The sequence below is a fragment of the Plectropomus leopardus genome, chromosome 10 (assembly GCF_026936395.1).
Source record: "Plectropomus leopardus strain MGB_pleo_1.0 chromosome 10, ASM2693639v1, whole genome shotgun sequence".
NCBI lineage: Eukaryota > Metazoa > Chordata > Actinopteri > Perciformes > Serranidae > Plectropomus > Plectropomus leopardus.
The window spans coordinates 14844193-14871008 of NC_142185.1; the positions used below are offsets into that span (position 1 = coordinate 14844193).

Consider the following 26816-nt stretch of genomic DNA (forward strand, 5'->3'; position numbering starts at 1 on the left):
AAAAGGTCAGCAAACAGCACATTAACAGGTGCTGGGCGAGCCGTCCGTCTGACATATCAAACAGCATTTAAGAAACACTATTTTGTAATGTGAAACTGCTTTATTCAGTGTTTTTACTGTTTTTTATCTCCTGGACTGTTTGTTTTGGAGAGAAAGAGACCTCTGTGGACGATCAGCTGCCAGTAGAGACATCCTTAGCAATAAACACTGAAGGAATTCTTACCTGGATATGTTTCAGCTGGTTGCATTCCTCAACACTAGATGCCACTAAATACCTCCAACACACTGGACCTTTAAAAATGTTGATACCCTGTCCTCTCAGACATGGAGTTTAATCTCATGCTTCCAACTTGAGACACTCCTTCAGTCAGACCACCAAATTGACAGCTGTGAGCAGGAAAACAAGTACATCAAGTTAAGTATGGAGTTAACATGACAATTTTATTTGTTAAGTGTGGGCGAGGAAATAACTGAATTAGCGGTGGGCAAAAACCGGCATCCAGCGGATCAGTCCTCTCAACCCTCTGAGCGATCTTTACATAGCTGCATGTATTCTGAGCTTAAATTCAACACCTGCATTTGTCCATGAACTTAGCAGCACTGGATTCCCCCTTGATGCAGTTGTTATAATTGACTGTGTGTTATTCTTATCATTGGAATAAAAGAAAGGTGCACACACAAGTATAAAAACTATATATTCATATAGCAGTATGTAAAAGAAACAGAGCGAGTAAGAAAACCCAGTTTCAGCATCCTGCCAGTGTGCTGCAGAGCAAGGCACTCCTCCTCTGCTAAATTACACCTTAAGTGTGTGACAGATTAAATTGTGAGTGTGTGCTGCCATCTGGTGTTTTGCTGTGGTACAACAGCAGCAGTTTGACTCAAGCACACACAGGCGAGCACACACACTCACATGAGGCAGATTAAGTCTTTAAGCCTGCACATGAAAGAGGAGAGGGAGTAATTATTCACTTTATCTGTTGCTTTTCTGTCCTTCTTTCTGTCCTCCCTTCTACCTGTCCCCTCACTGAGTCCCTCCTTCCCTCTGTATCTCACCACTTTCTACCCTTCTCTTTACCTTTATTTTCCTCTCCATCTTCATCTCTTTTTCCAAAATTAAAATTCAAACAAGCTTTATTTGCATGACATGAAAGAAATCTGTGCGGGCAAAGTGGTGGAACATTACGTGTACAATCAGAGAGAGAGAGAGCGCATTATTAGATTTATGTCAAAGGTATTTATGTTTGGGGGGTGTTAAACATTCATAATCTTGTGAGAAATGATCAAGACTTGGTATTTAGGAAAATGCATATCTGTAAAGCAGAGGTATATGGAGTGCAGGAGCAAAGAATGCTGTTTGTTTTCTATTGAGGGTCTGCTGAGTCAAAGTGTTATTCGGCCTCTCTTGCTTTGTAAGCACTTTTTTTCTGTGCTGTCCCATCTCCATAGTAAGACTGGTCAAAAGGACTATGAACTGTTATCGTTTTCCTACTAAATTATTGGATTTTGATTAGGTATAGCAGTACAGTTTTTGTCACTTATACCAAATATTTAGTAACTGTGTACTTGTCCGTGTAGATGTATGAGATTAGTTGCAATGATTGAATTTAGGTCTGATATTCAGTGTGATTTGTGGGTCATAATATCTCTACCAAATTGCTTAAAGTCCTGTGAATTCAACATACATCAAAGTTAAAAGCTCTGCTTTTTTGGCCTTATTTCATTTGTTTATTTATTTATTTATTTAAGATTATAAAGTAGGCCCTGGGTTTGCTGCCATAAAAGACATTTCACACAGTGGTGCAATCAAGTGATTGTTTGACATTTAACACATAATTCCTTTTAAATATGGAAAAAAAAAATGTTGGACCAACTTAATTTTTACTAGTCATCAACTTAAAAACAAATGTTCATAAATATGTACTTCAAATAACCATATTTATGAACACACGTTTCAAGTCAATTACTCATAAAAATAAAGTTTTTCTAGCATTTTTTTTTCACACTCACATTAATTTTAAAGCGTCAATAAGGTCAAATGTCATATCTTTGCTGGTTTAAGCCTCAAACATGAGGACATGCTGCTCTTCTCTCTTTTCTACCATTGTTAATGAATTACGTTTAGGCTGTTAGTCCAACAAAACAAGCAATTTTGCAATGATATAGCGTTCATATCATATTTATGATGGCCATTTTCACTAGTTTTTACAATTATTAATTGATCAAAAAATAATAAATGGATTAATACATTGTTAGTTGCAACTTTAGCCAAAGGTATACTGGGTCATTACTTTTTGATTTTTTTTCTTTTTCTTTTTTTTTTTTCTTCTTTTGTTCAGAAGTCAGGTTTGCTTTTCGTAAGCTTGTCTCAGTATGGAGCCAACTGCAAAGACTTGCAAATTTGGTGTGACAGCTGGGCGGAATAAATAACTGATTAAAAAAACAAAAGCAACGCAGATATATCTGATATATTAACCGTTTGGATGCATCATTTGTAATGTGATTAAAAGTCATGATTATCCCAAGATAAGCTCTCAGTTGTAACAGACTGAAGAGTATTCAGGACATCAAATGAAGTGCAGCATGTTTATCACCTGATATTTAGAGAAATAATTCAGACCATAGATTCAAACTGGAAAAAAAACAAGATGAAAGGAAATGCTTGAGGTGTTTGTGTGTGAAGACAAAAGAAAGAAGTCATGAATCATTAATAATCAAGGTCACAAGGGTTGCACTTACAATGTGAGCCATTGGGATTCACAGGTTCAGGTGTTGGTAGCTGAGAGCACGCATACACATAAACAAATATCAAACACCAAAACCTGACAACACCAAATCTGTGAAGATTCTATTTGCTTCTGAGGTTCCTGATGTTAAAAAGAATTAGAAATATTATGGTTTAGTAATGTGGCACCTGGCACTGATGCATGTGTTGAACTGAAACAGCTAATTATTGAGTTTTTAGATCTTGGTGCCGAGTTTATCATTTGTGTTCCAGACTCTGTAGCACAGGTACACACTAAACTATTTTCATTCTCTGCTTTTGCTTTTGCTGTTGCTGTTTCGGTGATGACGCTTTGGTTCAATGTACTATTCAGTTTCAATTACATGCAAGTTGCCTGAGCAGCTATTCGTGCAGCATATGGACACAGCTGCAGCGTCAGTATTTTGGTTTCTGTCCCACTTATGTTCTCTGAAATGTTTATTCATCAGCTACACACACAGAAAAGAGAACACTCAACACATTTTTAAAAATATTGACAAGATGTGCATTGTGGGAAAGCAATCTAAAGTCTGCATATACTGTGGTTGCAGATGCTTTTCATGCTGCAGCAGATCAAATGTATTATGTTTGCTGTAGTTTGGATATCATTAAGTTACACATTTCAGCTATAAATCAGATATTTTTTTGTCCGGTCTCTTGGAAGCAGAGACTCTAATTTCTTTTTCTCTTGCTAAAGAGAAGGAGGCTGGTGTGGTCAACAGGTCACTAGCTCTCTGCATGCTCTGGTTTCTCTCTGTCACTCTTTTGCTCTGTGTTTATTAACAGCCACTTGTTTTAGAAGCATCTTCCTCTCTGCTGCTGTCCTGACTCTATTTTGTCCTGATTTAAACATGAAATCACATGTAAGTTTTTTTTATTACAAATAAGAACTGTACAGTGGGAATGTTGAGTTTTCCATTTTGTTTTTTTAGCTTTCATGCTTGCAACTCTATGCCGTTGCCATGACAACTGTCGATCATGGCATTGCAAAGACAGTGTTTGACGGAAACTGAATGTTAAAAAAAAGTAAAACGAAAAAGATGCTGGATCCAGCAGCCCATGTATAAAAGAAACAGATGGCTGAGGCAGAGACAGAGCTGATACAAAAAACATGTAATTATGCTCAGGCATGCTCAGTATTGATCCATGCCGTCATGACTGAGACTGTAAAATCAGGCCAAGCAGTAAAAGGCACAAAGCTGTTTTGTCCTCCTGATATCACACAGGGTTTGACTGAATGGACAGTGTTGTGCAGCCTTTCCATAATCAAGCATGAACGAAATACAAATGGAAAAACGTGACTTTGCCTTTAAAGGTGACATTAAGAAACACATCAGCTATAATCAGTTTAGTTTATTCTCGAGAACACCACAGTAGATTCACATGTATTCAACTTGGAAGATCGTTAGCTGATCACCTGTCTGTTCACAATACACATTGTGGCTGAGCAGGTGAGAATTATTACCATTATCTTAATTACAATTCTTTTCAACTCACATCAGCATTGTTACCTTCTCTCTGAGCTGCGAGGGAAGGTCAGAAGACAGAAGAAAAGGAGAATTAGGCTGTCTGATTTCGATGTGATGGTTGATGCTACCTGTTTTGTTCATGAAAAATAGCTCACATTAAATTGCTATGTGAGGAAAGATTTTTTTACATCTTAAAGATGCACCCATAGACTGTAAAAATAATGGACACAGCTACTATAATGTCACCCATTGGTTTGTGGACATTTGACAAGTTTGTCATTTCGACCATCACCATCTTGGTTTTTAATGTCAGAAGTGAGCATATTTTGGCGAGAGGCTGGAGCTGTGGAGGAGTGAGGGGTGGATCTGACTGAGAAGCCAAGGACACTATTGGCACACAATCAGACAGCAGCCCATATTTAATAATGCTTAACTTTTGGCCTCAATGAAATGTCAGCAAATGACTTATGAAAAAAAATTATCTATGTACAGTTGTCATGAATGTTGAAATTAGCTATAGAGACCGAAACTTTTTTTTTTCGTTGTTTGTTTGGTTGGGTTTTTTTACCAGCCTGTAAATATGTAACATGGGGGTCAATAGGGACTGACTCTGTTTTGGAGCCAACCAACTCTGTCAGATGCCAAACTGCAGTTTTTGGCACTTGTTAATTTGCTTCATTTTTCTGCCCTGGAGGGCTGGGTTATATATTTAATAATATTTTACAGGATAAATACTATTATTAACCTTTTTTCAGGTTATTCCCTTGTTTGTTTGTCTATTTTCTTTCTTTTTTTCAAATATTCAGGTAATTTTTCACATTCTTCTCACTTTTTTAGGCAGTTTTTTTTGGAGGTAATTTCTTCTTAAATTGCTTATTGCCTTCTCCCCGTCCTTTTAAAAGAAATCAAGCCAATTTGCTCAGATTTCACTGGATTAATATGACGTAGGCTATCTATGCATACACAAACAGAAATATGAAAACGACAATTTGTGGTTTTACAGGAAGTCACTTGATGTAATAATTTAATACCAAACAATAGGATCATTGATGTAAAAGAATCTTAACAAAGACATATAACATATTTTAAAGACTTAAGGCTAAGGTCAGTTAATCATGTTATAGCTCCAGTTCTATGACATGAGATGGGAATAGACCGTCTAACTCTGGGAAAGAAAGTTAATGTTAATTCTTCCCAGAATTTTGAACTATACTGAGAGAGAGCAAAATAAATGAGTTGAACATGTGCAGGGGTGTGTCCCAAGTGTCCTTCTTACATAAACAGTAGTGAAACAGCACAAATAAGACATTTAATGTCATTCAGAGTTCCTGAAACTTTTTATCATATAAATATTGACAGGAGAAAAGCTCACCTCGCTTTGCTGTCTGCCCGCTTATAAAACAAATGTGCTTTTATTGCCTGTTAAATTCTTTATGTCTGATGGAGTCAGCAGGAAAACATTTTTTTTATTTGTTTCATAAATGTGCTTTTTGATTAATGTGTAGAGGGTGTGTTTGTGCCCTGTGGTTTCTGGTTTCTCTATGTGGGAGGAAGAAAAAACAAATGTTCTGTAGAGGTATTGTTTACAGAAACAGCATTTCTATTACCATCTTGTCACTTTTCAAGATAGCCTTTATGGAACAAGTATACCAATATATCTCACCAGCACCTCCCTCTCTCTCTACCTTCATCCTCTCTGTCTTCACTCCTCAGAAGGAGAGGAAAGCAGGAGGTTTATTAAAGCTCTTGTCGGGGGCAGCAGCCAAGAAGAAACCTCGCTCACCTCCCTCCTCCCCACCCACCCATGACCCCTCATTGGCCGGTCAAGGCGCCGTGGCCACCGACCCGGCCCACCATCCTCACCACCATCACCACCATGCCCGCTCAGGTTCCTGTCCCATGGCGTCACAAGGGCGAGCTGGCTCCTGTCCAATTGAAAGTGAGATGGCAGGTGCCATTGGGCTAGAGCCTCTGCACAGGAAGTCCGGATCTCTGGATACCAACTTCCCCTTGTCACCCCCGGCAACACGTGCCGGCAATGCTTTGATGGTGCTCCGGCCTGAACCCAAACCCCTGTCCAGAGAGAGGTACATATATGCACGCACACACACACACACACAAACACATTGTAAATGACAGTGTTCAGTGTGAAGCCTGTCGGCTCCCATTCATGTCCTTGTTGTTGCTGCATCATCTGGGATTTAATATCAACACACAATCTGTGAGCAGACATCCCTCAGTGCTGACCAGGAGCAACACCTGATGCTGCTGTGATTGATCAGTAAATCATCATTTTAATCCCAAGACCTAAGCGCTGTTCTCACACACACACACACACACACACACACACACACACACACACACACACACACACACATACACACACACTTCATGCCCTTCAGCAGAAACTTGTTAAATTAGGAACACACACTTATAGATATTTAAGATGTGTCACAGGACAAGCAAGAGGAATGAATAATTTAATGGTAGGTACTGGGAGTCATCACACCAAACAATGCTGCTGCTACTTTTGTCTGCATAAAGGTGTGTGTGTGTGTGTGTGTGTGTGTGTGTGTGTGTGTGAGAGAGAGAGAGAGAGAGAGAGAGTCAGGGGGAAAGCTGTTATTACAAAACATAAAATATCAATGCTTTTCAACAGCACCATTCCGAGGGGCTCGTCAAGAGGCATTCTGGGAAATTCAGGAACCTACTAGAGCTGTACTAAATAGTTTGAGGCTTCAAAGCTAGTCCATTCAAAAGATTGATATGTCTTCCATGTGTGTTCATTATTTATTAAATGTCTGCACGATTGCAGATAAAGATAAGGCTACACTAATATTATATTAGTATTATGCTCTTTGTTGAATTAGATTCCAGTTAGGTATAATGGGTTCCTTGACACATATATGCAAAAGGCTCCACCACCAATATATGAGCAGGATACACAGACTTTGTGATCGTTTCATGTCTCTTTGTACTCATGTTTTGTCCCTTTGCAGTTGTGTAGCATTTCTTTGTCATCTTTTTTTGTCTCTTTGTGGTTACTTTGAGTCTTTATCTTGTTGGTACATGTTATATTCAGTGAAATTTTGCATGTGAGGACCAAGGCCTCATTTGAAAACCTCAGTAGAAGTTTGGAATGTAAAAAAGGGCATATGTTACAACCCTTGAAAATAATAAATAAAGTAAGGGAGGCAGGTCGAGAAAACAATTGACTCCGAGAATCCATTAAACACATGGATATCAAGGTCTATCTGTTGCCTTTTACCCCAAATTCCACTGCTGTGTGTACCTGGGAACATACTGATACTCTCAACGTTTACCTGTGCTGATTAATTGCTTCAGGTGGGCTATATCAGCATGTGATGTTGCCCGCTGTGTTGTGTGTGTTATAATAGTCTCTGTGTGTGGCAGGTATCGTGTGGTGGTGCCCTACCCACCCCAGAGCGAGGCAGAGATCGAGCTGCGGGAAGGAGACGTGGTGTTTGTCCACAAGAAGAGGGAGGACGGCTGGTACAAAGGCACCCTGCAGAGGACGGGACAGACCGGCCTGTTTCCCAGCAGCTTCGTCGAGAGCTTCTGAGCCAGAGAGAAGTAGGAAAAATAACAAAACACTGTTCCTGTTTCTGAGTCACAAAAATACACACAAGCTTCACAGCTATACATACACAAAAGGATGGACCGACATTGGTTTCTAAGAACACTTTTGGATAGAAAAAGCAAATTATTATTCTGGATTTCAATGGAATTGTGTAGTTTTACATAATGGTCAAAATGCAATTCTTTAACACTGAAATAATCACACAAAAAGTTATTAAATACTGGCACAAAAAACATCATCATCATTAATAGTAACTGTCGTCAGAAACCCAAATCGGTCCAGCTAACTCACACACATACACACACACACACACACACACACACAGAGACACATACTGGAAAGCTCGTCCCAGCTTCAACCAGCCACACAGGAAGCAGGGCAGCTTTTCCCGTCACTCTCCCGGGGACAGTGTTGGGTCAGAGGGCCTCCATCGGACTCTTTGTCCGGACCTGTGATGTTGACTACTGAAGGCACATAGACTCAAAGAGCACAGAAAGACAAACCTGCCTCCCAGTTCTCCTCCTTGGCATCATCCACCAGCAAACATTAGCACAAAAAGCATTAGCTCTGCTTTCCACTGAGACCTCAGAACTTGAATTTGGGTGCTTTCTCTGTTTGAAACATGAAGATATATGGCCAGGTGATGAGGGAAGTGTGTGAGCCTATAGGATCATTGTAAGCACATCTCCGTGTCTAGTTTGTGACAACAAGCACATGTTTCTTACCAACTCTTACCAATATATGTTAATAACAATGCATGTAGCATTATTATGTTTTTTTTATATGTTGAAATAGATGTTTGTGTTGTCTCAAACTAGTCATGCTGTGATGATCTGTCACAAAGCAAAAGGTGCAAAAAGTAAAATAGGTGATTCATTTCTTCTATTTATATATAAACATACATTTTTACAGCCATCTTCTGTCGTTACAACTGGGTTAAACTGATTTAACTGGCTTGCTGAATGTAGGAAGAAACGAGTTACGCCATAACTCTTTCAAAGGTTGAATTTGTACTGATAAAGGTGGGGTTTTTTTATCTTTTATGAGGAATTATAGTGACAAAGAATGCACTTGGTAATATTTCATACGACATGCCAATATATATATATATATATATATATATATATATATATATGCATACATATACATATACAGTATTTTACACACTCAGTCATTATTTATTTGACAAACGGGATTTCTGTTGCAACTTGTCACAAACAGTTTTCTTTAAGCAGGCACAAACCTCTTTGGTAGGACTAAAATCTTAAACAGCCTTTTTAGTTTAAAATGTAAAAATTTCTAAACAAACCAACAAAAAGATGAAGTGCGGTTGGTTCAAGGAAATTTAATGCATCGTTGCTAACAGTAAAACAGTTAGCCTTTTCTTTATATACCGTTGAGAGTTTTTGGCTGTTTTATTTTGCGTACTAACATACTACGTACTCAATCTGTATGTACTGCCTACTAAATTAATGATTAGGTATGCCATTATTCACAAACCGTTCAAATTGAAGTATACTAAGACAATATGTTGTCTCTGCTTTACATGACTGTGCTGATCTTATCTTGAATTTTTTCTCAAACCCTTTGCAAGTACTGTAAGAGGAATCTGCAAAGGGAGAGTAGGGAGGGTCCTGAATTCACCCTCCTAGCAGAAAAAATAAAAAGCTCCCCTCACCCCTCCCTTGTTGCAGAACCTACAGTGGTCTTCAGGTGCCACCACCAAATACAAGCTGCCACTTCAATGTAAAAATGCTAATGGCCCTATCTAGAGCCAGTTTTTGGTTTGTTTAATCTGGACAGGCAAGCTCTGTGAAAGAGGAACAGCTCCCTATGTAAATATAAAAAACTCATTAAGAGCTCATGAAAACACTACAATTCTTATTTTCAGGTGATTATATTTAGAGGAAAAATAACACAATTATGAATATTGTATCCAATTTCTGCCAATAGATTCCCCTAAAAGAACTACAAATCATCTGAGGGCAGTTGAGTGTGTCAAGTAAGCTCAAATCATACTCAAGAATTTTTATAAATCTAACAAACATTGGGCATTTCTTGCGTACATAAAATCCACAGCTAAGCCATTGGAAAGCACTACATCCTTGTTTTTACATCATACTTAGTATGAATAGTATGTTAGTATGCAATGTCAAACACAGCCTTTTTCTGACTACAGTATTGTGAAACCAAATGTCCATGGATTTTGCTTACAGAAGAATGCGGGGGTCGAGGGTAAAACACCTGTAGGCAGAGACCAAGACTCTTATCACACAACTGCCAACCTTTTACAACAACTTTTCCTCTAGTCTTTTCAAATTGTAACAAGTTTTTTTTTTTTGTTTTTTGTTTTTTGTATGGCTTCAGCGAGTGTACAGTCGGTCTGCTTTGTGAATTTCTACGTCCTAAGTGTGCAGGCTTGTCTAGTTTACATCCAGCCACAACCATCTACCTTGTTTTCCTATTTCTGGAGATAGAAGCACAGTGAAACTCAGAGCTTGTCTCGCTAAATCTGTGTGTGTGTGTGTGTGTGTGTGTGTGTGTGTGTGTGTGTGTGTGTGTGTGTGTGTGTGTGTGTGTGAGAGAGAGAGAGAGAGATTGAGAGAGAGAGAAAGAGTGCGTGTGTGTGCATGTGTGAGGGTAATACTGGCTATGTATCGTCTAAGACTATAGTTCATGAATGGTTTTCTTCACCTGCAGTTTTTAAAAACTGAGCCAGAATTAAGCACAAACAACTACTGGCAATGTGCACACAGGTGAAGCTCAATCATTGGCCAAGTACATAAATGACTAATTAGGTAATAACCAGAAGAGAGTCTGTCATTTGCTAAGCACACTTGAAGCCCCTTGGTGAACTTGTCATATTGGAAAGATGACAAAATTCTAGGTGGAGAAAACAGTTGACTTGTTGCATCGCCTCAGTAAAAAACTTCCCAGAGTCATCAAAATGCTGCTGCGTCAAAAAAGTTTGGAGACTTCTGTTGTTTCTCATTCCTATCCAGACGTATGACTTTGTTACAAGCTCTCGACAGACTCACAGAAAACAAGCACAATGCAGAAATGATACTGCAGACAAAAAAATGCAGTTCAGTGCCACAGGTTTTCTCTCACCAACCTTTTCCCAGATTAAAAGGAGATTTTTTTTTAAGTAGGGTTGTATGGCGTACATGTCCATGGTCAGTGTATTACAAAAAGTAGATTTGAGTCAGCACGCCCCCAGTTTAGAGAAGCAAGCTGGAGTCTGATACAGAGGCAATGTACTACTGTGAAACAGAACACACACAACATATTGTAGCCAATCTAAAAAAAAACCTTTCACCTACAAAATTCAATATCAGCTTAAGTGTATGATCTGCTGTGAGTACTTTCACCGTTTTATCTTTCCATCAGACTGCTCCCTCTGTCAATAATGGCTCCAATTTCCCATCTATGTTCTCTTCAAAGCCACCATATTGACAAAAACTATTGACAAAAACATTTTCGCTCGCTGCACAGGACAAATGCTTGGCTACTGCTGCTTTGATCAGTTAGTTTTTTTGTGTTATTTTGTGACTTGGTGAATCCAAACTAATCCTCTTGAGCAGCAAATACATGAAATACCACAAACAAAATAACTGATTGAGGCACTGGTAGGCCAGCAGCTCCTGTGTTCAGCAATGTTAAATCACTGTTTTTCTCAATGGAGTTCGTCTTTAAAGAGAGCGATATAACAGTTTCATTTTCCATTTGGAAATCACTGTCTGACATTAAGGTAAAGCAGAGAAATATAGTTCTAAATATAGAATTAACTTAAACTGTTTTTTTTAGGTGGGCCTTTAATAGGCAGCTAAAATAGGTTGTGTTGCTAACCCAACCACAGCAGCAGATTACTTAGCCTCCATGTCAGACTCCAGCCTGCTTATCCTCACAGGGGGTATGCCAACTGTAATCTATTGTATATAATGTTCTGACTGTGAATAAGCACCGCATACAACCCAACCTCAAAAAATCTGAACTATCCATTCAATGGTCTAATAATGTTGTCTAATGATAGAATTGTTTACTACTAAATGAAACTAAAGAGCAGCAAGCATCTTTGACTTTGTGTTTTTTATGTTTTCGTGTTCTCCTTGAACTTAAAGTAGAGGCAGTGTGTCATTGAGGAGACAAAGCACAAGCATTTTGTACTTGTGTCGTTTTTTTTGTTCTGTTTTTGGGCTTTTTAATCCCCACGGTTACATTTTGGAGAAAATAACTTGACCCAGATCCCTTAAACTGTGAAGGAAAGTGAACAAGACGGGAAATTTACTTTACAAAGTGATTACAGCATGCTCTGCAATCAACTTGTGGTGGCTGACAGTGCATTATGGGTAGTCCTGTGCATCTGAAACAGCAGATGAAGCCAGAAACACTCTCAATCTATATCAAGATTTTTCTCAGTCACATACTCACAGTACACACATGCAGTAAGAGACTAGGGTTGCTCTGACAGATATTTCAGTTAGAATCATATGAAAAAGTTTGATTCTTCATATTTAATGTTTAACTGACCAATTTTGTCCATTGATTTTTAATTGTATTTCACATAAGTGTACCAGACTATGATTTTTGTGGGGCTTTTAATTGAGTGTTTCAGTTCAGCCAAGTAAAAATGCCAGTTGATTTGCCATGAAAAGGGTCAAAACTAAATGTCAAATTTCTACAGAAGACATAGGTTATTGAAAGCTTCAATCCAAAAAAATATCTGCACTGGCCTTCAAAAACTGTCAGTCAAATCCTAGTGCCTACAAATGCCACCACACACACATACACACACATTAACAAAACACACAAAGCTATTTACATCAGGCAGGCCAGTCCATCTTTTGTCTCTCTCTCTCTAACTTCTTATCAGTACAATAAGCCTGCTGCTTGTTTATTCTCGCAGCTCTGCTTCTGCTTTTGACTCAGAAACCAGCAGGTCCCAGAACAGCTCTGCACAAACCCCCTGAGCAAGGTTTCCCTTATTATGTTTGTACGCCCGCTGATCAGAGGACTCTAATTTCTACTGAGTCAAACTTAAGCACAAGTCCTCATGTGTGTCAACGGACCTCAGCGGTGTTATTTTGTTTTCCCGGGGTTGATGCTGTGAGGAGGAGAAGAGTTTACAACAGTCGAAACATCAGGAATTAAAAACCACAGTGGTCACTTTACACAGACTATTTTGAACTGCTGGTTACGCAAATGTTTTCACGTCGTTTGTGTTTTATTTACGTGACGTAAGCTTGTCCTTGGCCTCAAGCTTCCTGGTTGTAATTACCACTTGGGAACTAGTGGTGACAGCTTGAAAAATTGTGGACAAGCCATCAGCAGCAGTGGTAACTTCCATTGGACATGAACACAAAACATTGCACATAGAAATTTTTATTGGACTTGATGTCAAATTTCTTCATTTTTTTGTCCTTCCAGGAAGCCTGAGCACTCACCCTGCCATCTTGAATTAGATGTCGGCCATATTTGTTCCTATGGATACTTGTGTGTTTGAGTGTATGTGTGGGTGCGTGCATTGGGAGGGGGCCTCTGTATGTAGCTCTTTACATTAAAAAGGAACTTTATGATAAAGTGTGGTGTGGTGCTCACACCTCAACAGTTGGGTTTAAAACAGCGGTACAGTGAGGAAAAAGTATATATATTATTCTATATTGTGCAGAATATTTATAGGCCTTTTGTGCCATCAAAGTCATGCTCTGCGCTGGCCACGCCCAGCGCTCTCTACCATGTGATCATTATACATCGTCTTGTACCGATGACCCGTGGTTGATTTGATTGTTTTTTCATGTCAAGTGCATTTTTCGCAATAAATGCCTTTGTTTTAAATCTGATGTTCAACGTCTTTTCTTCGCATCTGCCTACAGCTTCATAACAGAGAAAACACAGGCAGCAGGAGGAAGCAATACACACTTGTGCATAACAAACACATTACCTGTACAGCCCATTAGGATTTTACAGTTGCCCTTTGGAGGATTCATCCTGAGAATCATATTACATTCTCCTCTAATTGTAATTATCTGCACTCACAATGTGCTCATTATGAAGACGTATGAGCAGCACTCCAGGTACAGCTGTATGACGGGGAGCATTACTGTCTTTATCGTTACAGACATGCCAGTAAAGGATGTTTAGAAATACAGCTGACACTCTTTCTGTCTTTTCGTCGTCTCCCTTCCTTCTCTCCTTCTGTCTGTCTTGTGTTGTCACGCCAACACTGGCATGGACGGGGTGTGTAATTGGTAATTTCAGAGTGTCGCCAGCACACCCCTTAAATGACAACCTCATCTCTCCAGCAGCCGGGCCTGTCTCCAATGATCACCTCCATTTGCATTTAGAGTGACTAGCAAAAGGTGACAAGGGTGTGTGTGTGTGTGAGCGCAGGGGTATGACAGCTATCATGGATGAAAGTGCAAACAGGAAAACTTGACAGAGGCACATATTCAAACTGTTATATTTAAGGCTAGCAGGAGGCAGGCAGCAAATTTCGTTAGATTTCTACAAAGATAGAAGTAGGAGAAGTGGGAATAATCACTTCCCACCCAGAGGGCAGCTATAGGTGTTTGTATACACACTTTCTCCACATTTTGGTGAAATCTCCTTAGGGCATCCTATTCCCAACCTACCAGCGAGGTGCTGCAGGTTCCTGCAGGGAATCGATCAGCATTCCTCTGCTTTACGCCAGACCTGTCTCTCTACCTGTCTGTGTACCAGCGGTGAGTCACATGAAGGGCGGAAGGTAAGACACTGCAGGGAACAAGACCTCTACCAGGCAGTACAGGGCCGTCCCTTTGTGTGTGTTCAGATATAGCCAAGTTGTGGGCAGGGAAGATGTTAAGCTACTGCTGCAAAGGCAGCTTTTGATCATCCTCTATCCTCTTACCTTAAGAAAAAAGGGGAAGAAATGTAACTGTGTCTACAGTAGACTTCTTTTATGATGAATTAGAGGAGTGGAGAGGAATTAATTTAGGAGTCTGTGGGCTTTACATCTGTCTGAAAATGCCTTAAAAGATACACTTGTATTCCTTTGGTTTGCTGCAATATTGGAAATAGAAGGTTAATTTTTCAGAGCTGATTGTGCTAACACTAAAATTGTGCTCCTGTTTGCAGACAGAGCTCCAAAAAGTCTTGTGTTCACAAAACTGGGCCTGGAACTACTTCAAAATTCTCCTGGTCAGACACATGTAAGTATGACTTCGTCACTGAGAGTGATATTGTTTTTCTTTAAGGAGATGAAAAATTCAAATATCATGACTAAGACAGTTTTCAGATATTTTAAATAGAACAAAATTTCTCACACTGTCGAAAACTAATTGGACAACTGTTGTACCTTCATAGACACATGCCGTTTGCACTTCCCAAAATTGCAGCTGCTTTTACATTGTCCTTTGCTTCCATCTTTGGCTAACACCAGGTGACCAACTCCATTTTTTCCTTTTACGTGACCTCATAATGCAGAATCTGTTTTTTGCACTTATGATCTAAATTTTGTCTAACCAAGTTTTTGATATGATTTTGTGAGAGATATTTAATAATAATAATAATAATAATAATAATAATAATAATAATAATAATAATAATAATAATAATTTACTATGTCATGTTAAGAGAACCAGATCAAAACCCAAAAGATGAAAGCTTTGAAGGAATACTTCACAAAATTACTATTTTAATATAATTTTTCCATGCTGTGGTCCCTTGAATTTGGCAGAAATTCATTGACTGGGGACCATGTTTAACAGCAACATCTGTTCCTAAACTCTCACAGTAGTATAATCCAAGTCTCATTTATACAGTCATATACTTAGTACTTCCCTAACACATGGCATTATTGTTAAAACCTTGATATTTAAAACTATCTTGCAAGAATGCATGTGTTTTCAAAGTACTTAGCATTTGACTGGATAAGAAAGACTTGGATTAAACTGCACAAGTTGTGTGAGTATGTGTGTGTTGTTGTTTTTTTTATTGTGTTTTAAAAGAAAGTTTTGTAATAAAATTTGTTAAAAATGTTTGCTTACCTGGAACCACATCTCCTACCTCTCTCTTAAGTATAACAGACCAGAGTGCATTAGTAATTTTGGTACTGTCATATTTTATATTTCCTGGGGTAAAATTCCCCACAGTGGCATTGTCAGTCATCAACCTTTTCCAAAATTTCCCACCCTCTGTTTTTTTTTGCCTATCACCAAACCTGGATTGCCAAAGAACACCTGGCGAGCTGAAAGAAATTTAACTTGTGTGGGGGAGTCTCAGAAGATGTCATACTATAGTACATTGTCCAAAATCACACCAAAAAGTCATAGTGTAATACAGTGTCCAAAAAGTCATACTATAGTATGACGTCCTAAATTGCACCAAAAGGTCATAATATAGTACGTTGTCCAAAGTTGCACCAAAAAGTGACGTTTTCGACATTTTTAGCGGTTTTATGAACATGCTATACCATGATGTGTCTTGACAAGCTATAATGCGCTTTTTTTTTAGCTGTTTTTTGACATGTCCATATTTTGCCATTTTTCGACATACTATACTATGTTGTTTTCAGTCATTTTTTCGAAATGCTATATTACCACATTTTTGGCTGTTTTTTCATTTGGAGTAATTTTTTTCAACATGCTGTTTTATGATGTTTTTGGCCATTATTTGAACATGCTATACAGTACATTAAGGTGTCAACAAGCTGTAGTAAGTCATTTTCAGCTGTTTTTTAAAATTTTATATTTTTCAACATACGATTACCATGTCATTTCTAGCCATTTTTTCGACATGCTATATAGTTTTGTTTATGGCCTTTTTTGGAACATGCTACACTGTGATGTGTCTCAAGAACCTATAATATGTCATTTTCAGGCATTTTTAGATGTAAAAATTTAACATTTTTCAACATACATATATTGTATATATTATGTTGTTTCCAGCCATCTCTTCAACAAGGCTTTTGGCCTTTTTTTCGACATAGCATAGCTGTATTATGACCTGGCTCGACATGCTATACTGTGTTGTTTGCAGCCATTTTCTAACATCTCAAAATTTTACCTTTTTCAACATACTGTACTATGATGTTTCTAGCCATTTTTCCGACATGCTATTTAATGATGTTTTTGGTCATTTTTTGAACATGTTATACCAAAAAGTGTCTCAATGAGCTATGTCATTTTAAGCCGTCTTTTCCACACTACAAAATTTGTTGACAAACTATACCTCCTTCCCAGCCAGACATGCTATATTATTTTTTTTTTTTGCCTGCAACATGCTATACTGTGATGTGTCGCGAAAAGATATAATATGTCATTTTCAGCATTTTTTTCCACATAACAAAATCTGACAATTTTTGACAAACTATACTTTCTCATTTCCAGCCATATTTTGCAACTTTCTTTGCTAAAGCGTGTCTCGACAGACTATTGTTTACTACTGTTTACAAATGTTTTAAGCAGTTTTTGGGACATGTCAAATTTTGACATATTTGGCCTTACTATAGTCTTGCATTTTTGGTCATTTTTTGGACATGCTAAATTCTCATGTTTTTGGCCCTTTTTGCAACTTTCTTTGCTATGCCATGTCTTGGCAGGCTATTCTAACCTTTGTTCAACAGTTTTCAGCAGTTTTTGAGATATGTCAAATTTTGACATTTTTGGCCTTACTATAGTCTTACATTTTTGGTCATTTTTTCACCATGCCATTTTTTCACCATGCCAAATTTTTGGCCCTTTTTGCAACTTTCTTTGCTATGGCGTTTCTTGGCAGGCTATTCTGAGGTGTTTCCAGCTTTTTTCAGCAGTTTTTTGGGATGTGTCAAATTTTGACATTTTTGGTCTTACTATAGTCTTGCATTTTTGGAAATTTTTTCGACATGCCAAATTACGATGGCTTTGGCCCTTTTTGCAACTTTCTTTGCTATGCCGTGTCTTGGCAAGCTATTCTAAGCTGTTTTCAACAGTTTTAAGCCATTTTTGGGATGTGTCAAACTTTGACATCTTTGGACTTACTATAGTCTTGCATTTTTGGTCATTTGGTCGACATGTCAACTTATGAGGTTTTTAGCCCTTTTTGCAACTTTCTTTGCTATGGCATGTCTTGGCAGGCTATTCTAAGCTGTTTCAATGATTTTTCAGCAGTTTTTTGGACATGTCAAATTTTGACATTTTTGGCCATCAAGTGATTTTTTCGACATGCCAAATTGTGATGTCATTGGCCCTTTTTGCAACTTTCTCTACTATGGCATGTCTTGGCAGGCTATTCTGAGCTGTTTCCAAGTGTTTTCAGCCGTTTTAGGGATATGTCAAATTTTGACATTTTTCGTCTTGCATTTTTGGTCATTTCTCCGATATGCCAAATTCTGATATTTTTGGCCCTTTTTGCAACTTTCTTTGCTATGGCGTGTCTTGGCAGGCTATTCTACGATGTTTTCAACAGTTTTAAGCTGTTTTTGGGATGTGTCAAATTTTGACTTTTTTTGGCTTACTATAGTCTTGCGTTTTTGGTATTTTTTTTGACATACCAAATTATGATATTCTTGACCCTTTTTGCAACTTTCTTTGTGATGGTGTGTCTTGGCAGGCTATTCTAAGCTGTTTCCAGCTGTTTTCACTGGTTTTTGGGACATGTCAAATTTTAACATTTTGGCCTTTGGTCTTGCATTTTTGGTCATTTTTTTGACATGCCAAATTGTGGCATTTTTGTCCCTTTTTGCAACTTTCTTTGCTATGACATGTATTGGCAGGCTGTTCTCAGCTGTTTTCAACTGTTTTCAGCAGTTTTTGGGATGTGTCAAATTTTGAAATTTTTGGCCTTACTATAGTCTTGCATTTTTGGTCATTTTTTCGACATGCCAAATTCTGATGTTTTTGGCCCTTTTGGCAACTTTCTTTGCTATGGCATGTCTTGACAGGCTATTATAAGCTGTTTACAAATGTTGTAAGCTGTTTTTGGGATGTGTCAAATTTTGATGTTATTGGCCTTACTATAGTCTTGCATTTTTTGTCATTTTTTGTACATACCAAATTCTGATGTTTTTGGCCCTTTTTGCAACTTTCTTTGCTATGGCGTGTCTTGACAGGCTATTATAAGCTCGTCACAACTGTTTTAAGCCGTTTTTTCGACATGCCAAATTGTGGCATTTTTGTCCCTTTTTGCATCTTTCTTTGCTATGACATGTATTGGCAGGCTGTTCTCAGCTGTTTTCAACTGTTTTCAGCCATTTTTGGTCATTCTCTTCTCCTCTGCTCTCAGGTGACATCAACCTGACTGGCCTGTGCATGGGTAGTGTGGGCACTCCTAGACTGGCCAGTCACACTCAGGGCTCTTGCCTGCAGTGATAGAGTCTCTGCCTGTTGGACCTGCCACGTGTTGTGTTGAATTCTGCTGCTCAACTCGAGTTTCCTTAGTGAACAAGGTTGGTGGAGTGAGGGTGTGGATATGGGGTACGTAGGTCACATTGTCTAAAAACACTAGGTTTTAGGGTTGGTGCCACCTCTGTATTTATTTTTGGTTAAGCTTCTTTTTAGATAAGAGAGTCACTTTTGTGTTTGTTTTCTTGAGTTTGTTTTCAAGACCAAATTCAGTTTAGGCCCTGTTTTATTGTAGTTTTTTTTTTAATTTTTGGCACAACCTCTCATCCCACCCTCTTCCTCCACAATTGTAAATTTTTGTTAGTAGTAGCTTCCAATAAATCATGTTCTTTTAGACACACATACTCTGACTCCATCTTTTCTTTTGATTCATGTGTTGATGTCTCCTTTCCACCCATCCAATGTAGAACATGTAACAATAACCTGCCAAGACACGCCATAGCAAAAAAAGCTACACAAAGAGCCAAAAACATTATAATTTGGTATGTTGGGAAATGACCAAAAATGCAACACTGTAGTAAGGCCAAAACTATCAAAATTTGACACGTCCCTAAAACATCTTAAAACAGTTGTAAACAGCTCATAATAGCCTGTCAAGACATGCCATAGCAAAGAAAGTTGCCAAAAGAGCCAAAAACATCAGAATTTGGCATGTCCAAAAAATGACCAAAAATGCAAGACTATAGTAAGGCCAAAAATGTCAAAATTTTACATATCCCAAAAATGGCTTAAAACAGTTGTAAACAGCTCATAATATCCTGTCAAGACATGCCATAGCAAAGAAAGTTGCAAAAGGGGCCAAAAACATCAGAATTTGGCATGTCCAAAAAATGACCAAAAATGCAAGACTATAGTAAGGCCGAAAATGTCAAAATTTGACACATTCCAAAAACAGCTTAAAACAGTTGTAAAGAGTTTATGATAGCCTGTCATGACACGCCATAGCAAAGAAAGTTGCAAAAAGGGTCAAAAACATCAGAATTTGGCATGTCCAAAAAATGACCAAAAATGCAAGACTATAGTAAGGCCAAAAATGTCAAAATTTGACACATCCCAAAAACGGCTTAAAACAGTTGTAAACAGCTCATAATAGCCTGTCAAGACACGCCATAGCAAAGAAAGTTGCCAAAAGAGCCAAAAACATCAGAATTTGGCATGTCCAAAAAATGACCAAAAATGCAAGACTATAGTAAGGCCAAAAATGTCAAAATTTGACACATCCCAAAAACGGCTTAAAACAGTTGTAAAGAGCGTATAATATCCTGTCAAGACACGCCATAGCAAAGAAAGTTACCAAAAGAGCATAAAACATCAGAATTTGGCATGTCCAAAAAATGACCAAAAATGCAAGACTATAGTAAGGCCAAAAATGTCAAAATTTGACACATTCCAAAAACTGCTGAAAACAGTTGTAAACAGCTTATAATATTCTGTCAAGACATGCCATAGCAAAGAAAGTTGCCAAAAGAGCATAAAACATCAGAATTTGGCATGTCCAAAAAATGACCAAAAATGCAAGACTATAGTAAGGCTGAAAATGTCAAAATTTGACACATCCCAAAAACAGCTTAAAACAGTTGTAAACAGCTCATAATATCCTGTCAAGACATGCCATAGCAAAGAAACTTGCAAAGAGGGCCAAAAACATCAGAATTTGGCATGTCCAAAAAATGACCAAAAATGCAAGACTATAGTAAGGCCAAAAATGTCAAAATTTGACACATCCCAAAAACAGCTTAAAACAGTTGTAAAGAGCGTATAATATCCTGTCAAGACACGCCATAGCAAAGAAAGTTGCAAAAGGGGCCAAAAACATCAGACTTTTGCATGTCCAAAAAATGACCAAAAATGCAAGACTATAGTAAGGCCAAAAATGTCAAAATTTGGCACATCCCAAAAACGGCTTAAAACAGTTGTAAACAGCTCATAATAGCCTGTCAAGACATGCCATAGCAAAGAAAGTTGCCAAAAGAGCCAAAAACATCAGAATTTGGCATGTCCAAAAAATGACCAAAAATGCAAGACTATAGTAAGGCCAAAAATGTCAAAATTTGACACATCCCAAAAACGGCTTAAAGCAGTTGTAAACAGCGTATAATATCCTGTCAAGACATGCCATAGCAAAGAAAGTTGCAAAAGGGGCCAAAAACATCAGAATTTGGCATGTCCAAAAAATGACCAAAAATGCAAGACTATAGTAAGGCCAAAAATGTCAAAATTTGACACATCCCAAAAACGGCTTAAAACAGTTGTAAACAGCTCATAATAGCCTGTCAAGACATGCCATAGCAAAGAAAGTTGCCAAAAGAGCCAAAAACATCAGAATTTGGCATGTCCAAAAAATGACCAAAAATGCAAGACTATAGTAAGGCCAAAAATGTCAAAATTTGACACATCCCAAAAACGGCTTAAAACAGTTGTAAAGAGCGTATAATATCCTGTCAAGACACGCCATAGCAAAGAAAGTTACCAAAAGAGCATAAAACATCAGAATTTGGCATGTCAAAAAATGACCAAAAATGCAAGACTATAGTAAGGCCAAAAATGTCAAAATTTGGCACATCCCAAAAACGGCTTAAAACAGTTGTAAACAGCTCATAATAGCCTGTCAAGACATGCCATAGCAAAGAAAGTTGCCAAAAGAGCCAAAAACATCAGAATTTGGCATGTCCAAAAAATGACCAAAAATGCAAGACTATAGTAAGGCCAAAAATGTCAAAATTTGACACATCCCAAAAACAGCTTAAAACAGTTGTAAAGAGCGTATAATATCCTGTCAAGACACGCCATAGCAAAGAAAGTTACCAAAAGAGCATAAAACATCAGAATTTGGCATGTCCAAAAAATGACCAAAAATGCAAGACTATAGTAAGGCCAAAAATGTCAAAATTTGACACATCCCAAAAACGGCTTAAAACAGTTGTAAACAGCTCATAATAGCCTGTCAAGACATGCCATAGCAAAGAAAGTTGCCAAAAGAGCATAAAACATCAGAATTTGGCATGTCCAAAAAATGACCAAAAATGCAAGACTATAGTAAGGCCAAAAATGTCAAAATTTGACACATTCCAAAAACTGCTGAAAACAGTTGTAAACAGCTTATAATATTCTGTCAAGACATGCCATAGCAAAGAAAGTTGCCAAAAGAGCATAAAACATCAGAATTTGGCATGTCCAAAAAATGACCAAAAATGCAAGACTATAGTAAGGCCAAAAATGTCAAAATTTGACACATCCCAAAAACGGCTTAAAGCAGTTGTAAACAGCTCATAATATCCTGTCAAGACACGCCATAGCAAAGAAAGTTGCAAAAGGGGCCAAAAACATCAGAATTTGGCATGTCCAAAAAATGACCAAAAATGCAAGACTATAGTAAGGCCAAAAATTTCAAAATTTGACACATCCCAAAAACGGCTTACAACATTTGTAAACAGCTTATAATAGCCTGTCAAGACACGCCATAGCAAAGAAAGTTGCCAAAAGAGCCAAAAACATCAGAATTTGGCATGTCCAAAAAATGACCAAAAATGCAAGACTATAGTAAGGCCAAAAATGTCAAAATTTGACACATCCCAAAAACGGCTTAAAACAGTTGTAAAGAGCGTATAATATCCTGTCAAGACACGCCATAGCAAAGAAAGTTACCAAAAGAGCATAAAACATCAGAATTTGGCATGTCCAAAAAATGACCAAAAATGCAAGACTATAGTAAGGCCAAAAATGTCAAAATTTGACACATTCCAAAAACTGCTGAAAACAGTTGTAAACAGCTTATAATATTCTGTCAAGACATGCCATAGCAAAGAAAGTTGCCAAAAGAGCATAAAACATCAGAATTTGGCATGTCCAAAAAATGACCAAAAATGCAAGACTATAGTAAGGCCGAAAATGTCAAAATTTGACACATCCCAAAAACGGCTTAAAACAGTTGTAAACAGCTCATAATAGCCTGTCAAGACATGCCACAGCAAAGAAACTTGCAAAGAGGGCCAAAAACATCAGAATTTGGCATGTCGAAAAAATGACCAAAAATGCAAGACTATAGTAAGGCTGAAAATGTCAAAATTTTACACATCCCAAAAACAGCTTAAAACAGTTGTAAACAGCTCATAATAGCCTGTCAAGACATGCCATAGCAAAGAAACTTGCAAAGAGGGCCAAAAACATCAGAATTTGGCATGTCCAAAAAATGACCAAAAATGCAAGACTATAGTAAGGCCAAAAATGTCAAAATTTTACATATCCCAAAAACAGCTTACAACAGTTGTAAAGAGCGTATAATATCCTGTCAAGACACGCCATAGCAAAGAAAGTTGCCAAAAGAGCCAAAAACATCAGAATTTGGCATGTCCAAAAAATGACCAAAAATGCAAGACTATAGTAAGGCCAAAAATGTCAAAATTTTACATATCCCAAAAACGGCTTACAACATTTGTAAACAGCTTATAATAGCCTGTCAAGACACGCCATAGCAAAGAAAGTTGCCAAAAGAGCCAAAAACATCAGAATTTGGCATGTCCAAAAAATGACCAAAAATGCAAGACTATAGCAAGGCCAAAAATGTCAAAATTTGACACATCCCAAAAACGGCTTAAAACAGTTGTAAAGAGCGTATAATATCCTGTCAAGACACGCCATAGCAAAGAAAGTTACCAAAAGAGCATAAAACATCAGAATTTGGCATGTCCAAAAAATGACCAAAAATGCAAGACTATAGTAAGGCCAAAAATGTCAAAATTTGACACATTCCAAAAACTGCTGAAAATAGTTGTAAACAGCTTATAATATTCTGTCAAGACATGCCATAGCAAAGAAAGTTGCCAAAAGAGCATAAAACATCAGAATTTGGCATGTCCAAAAAATGACCAAAAATGCAAGACTATAGTAAGGCCAAAAATGTCAAAATTTGACACATCCCAAAAACGGCTTACAACATTTGTAAACAGCTTATAATAGCCTGTCAAGACACGCCATAGCAAAGAAAGTTGCCAAAAGAGCCAAAAACATCAGAATTTGGCATGTCCAAAAAATGACCAAAAATGCAAGACTATAGTAAGGCTGAAAATGTCAAAATTTGACACATCCCAAAAACGGCTTAAAACAGTTGTAAACAGCTCATAATAGCCTGTCAAGACATGCCATAGCAAAGAAACTTGCAAAGAGGGCCAAAAACATCAGAATTTGGCATGTCGAAAAAATGACCAAAAATGCAAGACTATAGTAAGGCTGAAAATGTCAAAATTTTACACATCCCAAAAACAGCTTAAAACAGTTGTAAACAGCTCATAATAGCCTGTCAAGACATGCCATAGCAAAGAAACTTGCAAAGAGGGCCAAAAACATCAGAATTTGGCATGTCCAAAAAATGACCAAAAATGCAAGACTATAGTAAGGCCAAAAATGTCAAAATTTTACATATCCCAAAAACGGCTTACAACAGTTGTAAAGAGCGTATAATATCCTGTCAAGACACGCCATAGCAAAGAAAGTTACCAAAAGAGCATAAAACATCAGAATTTGGCATGTCGAAAAAATGACCAAAAATGCAAGACTATAGTAAGGCCAAAAATGTCAAAATTTTACATATCCCAAAAACGGCTTACAACAGTTGTAAAGAGCGTATAATATCCTGTCAAGACACGCCATAGCAAAGAAAGTTACCAAAAGAGCATAAAACATCAGAATTTGGCATGTCCAAAAAATGACCAAAAATGCAAGACTATAGTAAGGCCAAAAATGTCAAAATTTGACACATTCCAAAAACTGCTGAAAACAGTTGTAAACAGCTTATAATATTCTGTCAAGACATGCCATAGCAAAGAAAGTTGCCAAAAGAGCATAAAACATCAGAATTTGGCATGTCCAAAAAATGACCAAAAATGCAAGACTATAGTAAGGCCAAAAATGTCAAAATTTGACACATCCCAAAAACGGCTTAAAGCAGTTGTAAACAGCGTATAATATCCTGTCAAGACATGCCATAGCAAAGAAAATTGCAAAAGGGTCCAAAAATATCAGAATTTGGCATGTCCAAAAAATGACCAAAAATGCAAGACTATAGTAAGGCCAAAAATGTCAAAATTTGACACATCCCAAAAACGGCTTAAAGCAGTTGTAAACAGCGTATAATATCCTGTCAAGACATGCCATAGCAAAGAAAATTGCAAAAGGGGCCAAAAACATCCGAATTTGGCATGTCCAAAAAATGACCAAAAATGCAAGACTATAGTAAGGCCAAAAATGTCAAAATTTGACACATCCCAAAAACAGCTTACAACAGTTGTAAAGAGCGTATAATATCCTGTCAAGACACGCCATAGCAAAGAAAGTTACCAAAAGAGCATAAAACATCAGAATTTGGCATGTCCAAAAAATGACCAAAAATGCAAGACTATAGTAAGGCCAAAAATGTCAAAATTTTACATATCCCAAAAACGGCTTACAACATTTGTAAACAGCTTATAATAGCCTGTCAAGACACGCCATAGCAAAGAAAGTTGCCAAAAGAGCCAAAAACATCAGAATTTGGCATGTCCAAAAAATGACCAAAAATGCAAGACTATAGTAAGGCTGAAAATGTCAAAATTTTACACATCCCAAAAACAGCTTAAAACAGTTGTAAACAGCTCATAATAGCCTGTCAAGACATGCCATAGCAAAGAAACTTGCAAAGAGGGCCAAAAACATCAGAATTTGGCATGTCCAAAAAATGACCAAAAATGCAAGACTATAGTAAGGCTGAAAATGTCAAAATTTTACACATCCCAAAAACAGCTTAAAACAGTTGTAAACAGCTCATAATAGCCTGTCAAGACATGCCATAGCAAAGAAACTTGCAAAGAGGGCCAAAAACATCAGAATTTGGCATGTCCAAAAAATGACCAAAAATGCAAGACTATAGTAAGGCCAAAAATGTCAAAATTTTACATATCCCAAAAACGGCTTACAACAGTTGTAAAGAGCGTATAATATCCTGTCAAGACACGCCATAGCAAAGAAAGTTACCAAAAGAGCATAAAACATCAGAATTTGGCATGTCCAAAAAATGACCAAAAATGCAAGACTATAGTAAGGCCAAAAATGTCAAAATTTTACATATCCCAAAAACGGCTTACAACATTTGTAAACAGCTTATAATAGCCTGTCAAGACACGCCATAGCAAAGAAAGTTGCCAAAAGAGCCAAAAACATCAGAATTTGGCATGTCCAAAAAATGACCAAAAATGCAAGACTATAGTAAGGCCAAAAATGTCAAAATTTGACACATCCCAAAAACAGCTTAAAACAGTTGTAAAGAGCGTATAATATCCTGTCAAGACACGCCATAGCAAAGAAAGTTACCAAAAGAGCATAAAACATCAGAATTTGGCATGTCCAAAAAATGACCAAAAATGCAAGACTATAGTAAGGCCAAAAATGTCAAAATTTGACACATTCCAAAAACTGCTGAAAATAGTTGTAAACAGCTTATAATATTCTGTCAAGACATGCCATAGCAAAGAAAGTTGCCAAAAGAGCATAAAACATCAGAATTTGGCATGTCCAAAAAATGACCAAAAATGCAAGACTATAGTAAGGCCAAAAATGTCAAAATTTTACATATCCCAAAAACGGCTTACAAC

The 26816-nt window shown here is 37.6% G+C and overlaps 1 protein-coding gene across 2 annotated transcripts in view; it reads left to right on the forward strand.

Annotated features, from left to right (window-relative positions):
- The window catches only part of sh3rf3 (SH3 domain containing ring finger 3), a 125806-nt gene extending 112137 nt beyond the window's left edge, over window positions 1–13669 (forward strand). For both annotated transcript variants that reach the window (XM_042494762.2, XM_088083105.1), the window contains exons 9-10: window positions 5947–6320; window positions 7648–13669. In XM_042494762.2, coding sequence (XP_042350696.2) covers window positions 5947–6320; window positions 7648–7816 — 543 coding nt within the window. In that variant the 3' untranslated portion in view covers window positions 7817–13669. The remainder of the gene's footprint in view (window positions 1–5946; window positions 6321–7647) is intronic.
- Window positions 13670–26816: the final 13147 nt, after the last annotated feature.